We start from the raw sequence: 7,717 nt of genomic DNA on the forward strand, positions 1-7,717 counted from the left end.
TGTTAAGAACTTACAAAGAAAGTGATTCAAATACTAATGCATTTTCCAACTTATCTTTCTTGATATGATTTACAGTGCTTATATAGCTGAAGTTGCTAAACCTACGAGCAACATTACAAATATAATTGTTCCTAACAACTTGAGCTATTCATAACAACCTTCCCTAACAACCTGAGGCTGTAATTCTCTGCAGCACAATTTATCTTTGCACACGAACCCAACTGGAATCTTCTTGAACTTTCTTCATCCATGCACATGCAGCATGACCAGCTCAATCATTCATCTAACAATTAGTTGCGATTTTGCTCTATTTGATAATTGTATTCTGCAACAAAATGAACATAAAATAAAAATATACTATAAATTTACATCTCTAATAATTAATTATTTAATCTAAAAATATACAACAAATGAAGCAATGCGACTAAGATCTATTATTACTTGAGTAATCTGTCCAATATTATAAGGTTTGACAGATGCCTAAAGAACGTGTGGCAATAAGTTTCCCCTTACCAAAAAGTATTATTGTTAGTAATATTTCCCAAATCAAATATAAATATGAGATTCCAGAAAAAAAATATTATTGTTAATTGATAGTTTTTAATATATATTATAAATTTTTTTAGATATATCTTTTTCTAAGCACAACTAAAATATATTTTTTTATTAGGTTATACTGATTATAAGGTAATATATGTTCATAATCTTAATAGTTGACTACGCACACAAGTCCTGCAAACAAAATTACTCAATTTTATAATCTTAAGAGATAACAACACTCTATTTAATTAATGATATCACTTAATGGATTCAATTAAATTATAATTTTTATAATTATATTCAATATATTCACAGAACAACGTAACTTCAATAGTCACGGGATGAATTCAAATCGAAATATTTGGATATCATAGGATAATTAATGAACATGTAATTTAAATAAATAACATACAATACCAAGAACCCTTACTCATATAACACCCTCCACAAACACAATGTGGAGGGCTGTAGCCCTCACCCCGAGTTTTCATTTTACTTTTTATATGCATAATAGATTTGAAAATTCTAAAAAATAATTATAAATTATCACCATTTTTCAAATAAATTATACTTTATTCTCTTCGAATTAGTATTCTTACCCAAATATAAAATTAAAATCTAACAATGAGGAAGGACGTGGCAAAAAGGAGCATATGTAAGTATTAAGGAACGTAAATATCCAAAACGACAGAGAAATAAATAATAGGATATGCAATCAATTAAGTTTTGGGCAGCTTTTTAAGGTTGGAAAATGGCATTGGGATCAATAAAACCAAATGCATGAAATAATTAAATATTCGTCTTACTCAAGTTAAAGTTGGTGTGGCACCAGAACCCATTAAACCATTGTTAAGCATCACGCCACCCATATTATGATGATGATGAAGAAGAAGATGAAGCATTCAAACTTGAGATCCCTAATCCAAAACTTGTTGTTTGTCAACTTCATCCCTAAATAGTTTCATTACTCCAAACGACAATAAACCTATATGCTATAGAAATCAAGAAGAGTTTCCTCAGTTAAGGGCCTTAAGGGTGCAACGATGTTCATGATTGAAGATGATCAGAGCCCCATGTGGCCATGTTCTAAGTTAGGAATATGTATAAACTTTGGGAAGTTTCATAATCTTTCTGTTTTCTTCCCCATGGTGATAATCCTAGAAGCCTGCAAACTGAAGCATCTCTCTAGAAAATCACTAGTCTAGCACTATATATAACATAAATCACATGCACATATATGCAGAGATGCATTAAAAATCATCGGCAAATGGGCAACGGTTTCCATATTCTACCAATGGATCACATCATATCCATGCACGTCTATTCAAGTAGCTGTTTTTCCTTTTCGGCTGCAATTTTAATGCACCTAAACCGATGAATTTATGTGTTTACGTATAAAAAGATTGTAAATCTGCATACAAAATACGTACATTCTATCACAAAATGGAAAGAAAGTTGTCAATGGAGGGGTCTTCCATTTGCCGATTAATGCATTAAAAAATGGTTTTTTTTAAAAAGTGTTCTTTGTTTAGCCGAGCACGAAACCGAGTTTTCTCGCCCCATTTTGATCCGGTAAGAAAACGGATAAATGGGAAAAGGTTGGCTTCGAGTTCAACACCAATCAGAAAGCAGATTCAAGATCAATCAAAAGCACAAATTATAATTAAAAAAAAGAACATAATTCGTACACAAAGGGGCACACATCCACGTACTGAAAAACAAACACTGAAAATCTGAATCGAAATTCGAAAGAAAACAAAAACTAAACATCCCCAAAGCAGTATCATATGCAGCACCTCTCATTCAATGCTATGCTTTAACAATGACGAAGAGTAACCCTGAAAGCTAGAGATCAACAATGGAAGTTTCTGTTGAAATTGGATATAGCTAGGCCTAGGCCTGTAAATCACGACCTTGGAGGTGGGAAGAATGGCGTACCAGCAATGAAAGCGTTGAGTGAAGGAGGAAAAAGAGAAGGGTCTAGCATACTTGTGACCGGATGGCTCGACGAGGCGGCGGCTGTTGTTGTTGTCGTTCCAGCAGTTTCTGCGGTTGTAGACGCGGTGGTAATGAGATTGAGTTGCTGAGAGTGAGAGGTTTCGCCGCCACTGGTGTAATGATTTTTGGGACCTTGATCGTAGAGGATTCCTTTGAACACATGCCCTGCGATGTTCACCGCCGTTTGATAAGCTAACTCCTCATCTTCATCGTCCACGGCACTTACTTTCACACAGCGGAACACCGCTGGTGAACTTACTTCTTGAGGCAATTGACCCAGTTCCAACCCTAATTTGAATTTCCAAAGACATAATATTAAAAAAATAAACAAATCAATATCTAAAAGAAAATCAAGCTTACTAAAATGAAAAGAAAAGAAGAAGAAAAAAGGGTTTTCGTTGAATTTCCTCCGGAATATTATGGCACTTTTTCTTTAGTTTAACCAGAAACAAGTGGCGGAATTAATGGAGAAAGGGGAAAGCAGGTAGCTCGTGAACATAATGGTGAATCTCGCTAACACGCAAATAATATGATCTTGTTGGAAATCATGGGAAATCCTTAAAATCTGACCAAACTAAACGTGTGTCTTTGTTAATTATATGTCAAACTATAACTTTACCTGACGAAGTTGGGGATAAACGAGTGCACGCAAGAGAGGGAGAACCACGATTCTCTCTCAACCTTTTCGGATTCTCTCCTCGGAATTGTTCCTCGTTTTCTCGCTGCTGCGTTTGTTGCAAAGCCGCGTGCTGCTGTTGTCTTTCTCGCCTTTTGGCAGCGGGAACCCAAGTGCTCTTAACGTGCGTTCGGCACTGAAACCCTCTACTTTTACAACAAGTCCTACATCTCAAATGCGGACAATCTTTCTTAGCTTGGTTTCCACAATCTTGGCAATTCATCCCTCCATGTTTCATAACAGTAAACCCTAATGATCTCGTAGACGCCTCATCGGACAAGTTAAATCCACTAGCTCGTACCCGACTAGGACCCGCTCCAAAAGAGATGTTGGACACGTTCGGCTGCTGCGGTTGTTGGTAATAATACTGCTGCGGCCATATCTCGAAACTCTTATTGTAGATCTCCTCGTTCTTATACAAATACAGGCTCTCGTCTTTATCTTCTTCTCCTTGTTTATTTCCGGTGTCAGCTGCTTCTCGTCCACCTAGATAGAAAAAGCCAGCCATTTGTTGCACCCAAAAGCTGAAACAAACCTCAAATTGAACCAAAAATCCATAGCAGATCAATTGCCCTATTTAGTACCCCCCCTATTTGCCACGCCCCACAGCCCGAGATCAGTAGTTTGATGAGCTGGTTGCCTTCTTTATGGGTTTCAACTGTAAAACCTTTTTCTGGTAGGTTTTTAAAGACCACTGTTAGCCTGTGAATTTGTTGGGTTTTGTTTTTTAGATGTGTTCTTGACCCTGACCATCCCCAGGAAACCCTAAACCCTGAATAAACTACAGTTTTTGAATAGAAGAGGCTGTTCTTCTTCTTCAATTCTCTGATCGTTTGGGTGTTTGTTTCTTCTTCTTGCCGCTTTTCAGGGTTAAAAATGCTTAAGATTGAGAATTGCTCTTAGGTTGATGGGTTCTATTATCTTATCAGCTCCCATATCTCTCTCTCCCCGGTTCAATTCCAAGCAATAATGCACGGAATTAAAGTCCCTACAACGCCGCCATGAGAACTGCAAAACTCTCACCTCATTTATGACAAAACCATCTCTCTCTCTCTCTCTCTCTCATTTCGAACAAAAGAAAAGGATTTCATGGGTGCAAAATTGGTTTAGAATCAGCAAAATAGAATTTTTTTTAGATTTCAGATAAAATAATTAGATAATTTAGTTTAAATTTGAAATATACAAGGAATTATTAGAATAAGTAATTATATTTTTATTTTATTATATATAATATGATAAAATCGATTAATCTATAATAGCTTTTAAAAATAATAACTAAATGACATTGTTTGGTGGCAGCTTACTTTAATCTACTTAAATATACCATTTAATAAATAAAACAAAATTTATAATAAAATTAAATATTTAATTCGAATCAATTGGAACAAATACATTTTCTAATTATAAAAAATGTCCAGTTTTTGTTGAGTAATGTTAAGAGAGACAAAGCTGTAAGAAAATGAATCTCTGGGAAGATCTCTCAGTTCTCTTACAGTTCCAATCAATGTAATCTAACAAAAAGGTCATTTTGGATCTCTTCCATCTACCATCGACGTTCCATATTATTCCACGTGGCAACTCATCAGCTTTTCCTTACTCGTCCTTACACCCGAAAACCCGCTAGTACTTTTTCTGACCGTTTCTGTATTTTAAGATTGATTTTTTCCTCTTTTTTAATCCTACGTTTGTCAGTTTCTTTAACAATCACAGACTAAGACATCGATCAACATCTGTTATGTTTAACAAATCCGACGGTGATAAAATTTCCTATCATACTAATTAAAATACTTGAAATTCATTCGGTGACTATTTAATATTTATCTCACCTGTTCTCGTGCTGGTTTTTTTATATTCATTTGAAAAATAAATATATAAATTTCCGTCAATGCCTCGTATTCTTCTCAAAATTCTCCGTGCAATCATTTTCATTATTTTACTCGAAAGTCACATTTTCACATTTTTGTCCTATTATAAAAATATTAAATTATAGATTAAAATAAAAACATGATTTTAATATTCATTAATTGAACGGATGAAAAATATATATATATTATTTTATTTTGTATAGATTTAAATTTTAATATTTACATAAATGTGATATTTCTTTATTTGATAATAATAAAATATGATTCTTTATTAATTGAATAGGGCAAATTGATAGGATGATATTTTTTTAAAATTTTAAATTTTAAATTTTATCTCATATTAATTGAGTTAATTGATATTTTTATTTGGCTAAAGGGTCAGTGTTGCCTCTGTAGTAAACTCAATTTATCAATTCGCTTCTATCTTATTTTCGCATCAATTTAACCCTCGAAGTTATTTAATTGCATCAAATTATATTGTTGGTTTCTCCATTGGTCAGTCATCGCCCATCTTTGATCGTTGGTGACCACCACGCCGACTACCGTTGTCGACCACTGTTCGGGACCCAAAGCACGTCATCAAAATCGGCTCGTGTTCCTCATCATGGATCCAACCTTCGATCACTCAAATACATCATCAATCATCGTAGATTTAGTAAAAATTAATTGATTTCCTCAAAACAAAAGACTTCCCTTCATTGTCAGCAATCGTCTGGTGAAGCCATATTCACATTATATTGCTCTTTGTCGTTATTCCAACTTTTTCAACTGCACGGATCTTCCAATTGACGTCTGTATCTTCGAAAAATGACAAACTTACCCCGTCGACCTTTATATCTATCTTCTTCTTCTTTCGATTGGTGTTGATTTTGGGATTGTTACTTTTACAGGTCACCATGTGAAAAGATAAGGGCGTTTATGGTTTCCATTGTCATCGCCGATCAAGGGCGTGACTATTGTTGAGTAGTCCATCAATCACATGCTACAGTTGCTAGTTTGGTGGTAGTTTACCGAGAGTTAAGGTAGATGAGTATTTAGTTGTAGGTCGTTGAGCAATCGATTAGGTGGGACTGATGAATCGATCGGGTTCGGTTTCCTGTTCTGAGGCCAAAAAAGTTGATGGTCAAGTTATGGCTTGTAATCAAAAAAGATTTGTTCTAATATTTTAAATATTTTTTGTTTTAAATAAATGTCACGTCATCATCAAGCAGCATCAGTAATATTGGTTGACGTGGAAACAATTGGTGTCGGTTAGTCAATACGACCAACAATATAATTTGATGTAATTATACAACTTCGATGGCTAAATTGATGTGAAAATATTATAGGGGCTAATTTGATATATTAGGTTTACTACATGGGCAATACTGACCCTTTACCAAAAGTCACGTCAGCAATATTGGTTGATGTGGAAACAACTAGCGTCTACGTAAGCAGAAACTAATGGTTTCGTTAGTCAATACGGCCAACGGTATAATTTGATGCAATTAAACAACTTCGAGAATGTTTACTACTGGCCAAAATTGATAAATTGGATTTACTACATGGACAACACTGACCCTTTAGCCTTTTTATTTTAATACACCTTATGTAATATATTTAGAGAATGTTTGTAGTAGGAATGAAATGACTCAAGTGGTTAAAGGATTTATTGTTATCACTTGAAATTCAAGTTTGAGCACTGCGTATGTAGGAGTATGATCGTTTATTGTCTAAGAATTAAGAGTTTTTAACATATACTATATTGTATTTATCTAATATTTATAAAAAAAAGATAGAGTATGTTTGTATATAATAATTTAAAACTATAACTAATATAATATATCAATTATATTATACTACATGTAATATATAATATTTTTCTACGTTATAATATAAATATTTAACACTTTGTCATTAATCTTTATGATATATGGTTAAAAACTCTCAATTGACACTTTTTTTTTATTTTTTTAGGTTATGGTTTCAACATTCATTACGAGCAAATTTTTCCTTTCTTTGTCGAAGTAGAAATTATTAAAAAGTATTTCATATTTTAAATATACAAAAGCAATCAAATGGATCGAATACCAAATTAGTGAAATTAAGTTAATTTTAATTTTTACATTTTCCCAATTTAATTTGTATATAAAAACATTTTAATTTATTTTCAGACATTTTCTTTGGAGGAAATATCTATTTACGCTTTTAAACCAACTGAACTATAACCAAAATAATCACTTATAAGATCGACCGTAAATTGTAAATAAATAAAACTTATAGCGTGTCCTTCAAAAATTTGGTACTAATTGATTAAAATTTATTATTTAGAACATATGCAGACACGTGTAACTGTATGAAAATATAATTACTGATTAAATTATAATGTATTCTAATTCTTTAGACATGTTTGACCAATAAAATATAACTGCATTATAATTTTTAATATCATATTTGATAGTGCAAATTATAATTATATAAATTTAAATTTTAAAATAATAGTAATTATAAAATAAAATAATATAATTACACATGTAATTACACCAAATATCGTCCCTTTCTATAATAATTAAAAAATTTATTTAAAACCTCCAACTAAATCTAATTTAACGAGGTTTATAAATTATAATAATTATTTAAACACGTCATATCTATATCA

At 32.6% G+C, this 7,717-nt stretch overlaps 1 protein-coding gene across 2 annotated transcripts; it reads right to left on the reverse strand.

Moving 5' to 3' along the window:
- Positions 1-2,305: 2,305 nt before the first annotated feature.
- Positions 2,306-4,272, reverse strand: LOC120197911 (protein SHI RELATED SEQUENCE 5-like). Of its 2 annotated transcripts, none has more exons than XM_039199307.1 (2): positions 3,158-4,272; positions 2,306-2,826 (listed from the first exon to the last, which is right to left on the reverse strand). In XM_039199307.1, the coding sequence occupies exons 1-2, from the start codon at positions 3,720-3,722 to the stop codon at positions 2,447-2,449; spliced, it is 945 nt and encodes a 314-aa protein (XP_039055238.1). In that variant the 5' UTR covers positions 3,723-4,272; the 3' UTR covers positions 2,306-2,446. The 2 variants fall into 2 exon arrangements, with proteins under 2 accessions (XP_039055238.1, XP_039055239.1); XM_039199308.1 differs by having other exon boundaries at positions 2,307-2,831; positions 3,172-4,272.
- Between the last annotated feature and the right edge of the window lie 3,445 nt (positions 4,273-7,717).

This window comes from Hibiscus syriacus, unplaced genomic scaffold (genome assembly GCF_006381635.1).
Source record: "Hibiscus syriacus cultivar Baekdansim isolate YM2019G1 unplaced genomic scaffold, ASM638163v2 tig00117056_pilon, whole genome shotgun sequence".
Lineage (NCBI taxonomy): Eukaryota > Viridiplantae > Streptophyta > Magnoliopsida > Malvales > Malvaceae > Hibiscus > Hibiscus syriacus.

Coding starts and splice junctions, on each gene's coding strand:
- LOC120197911 (XM_039199307.1), bottom strand. CDS start 3,722: ATGGCTGGCTTTTTCTATCTAGGTGGACGAGAAGCAGCTGACACCGGA. Junction 2,827..3,157: donor TTTATCCCCAACTTCGTCAG/GTAAAGTTATAG, acceptor AATTCAAATTAG/GGTTGGAACTGGGTCAATTG.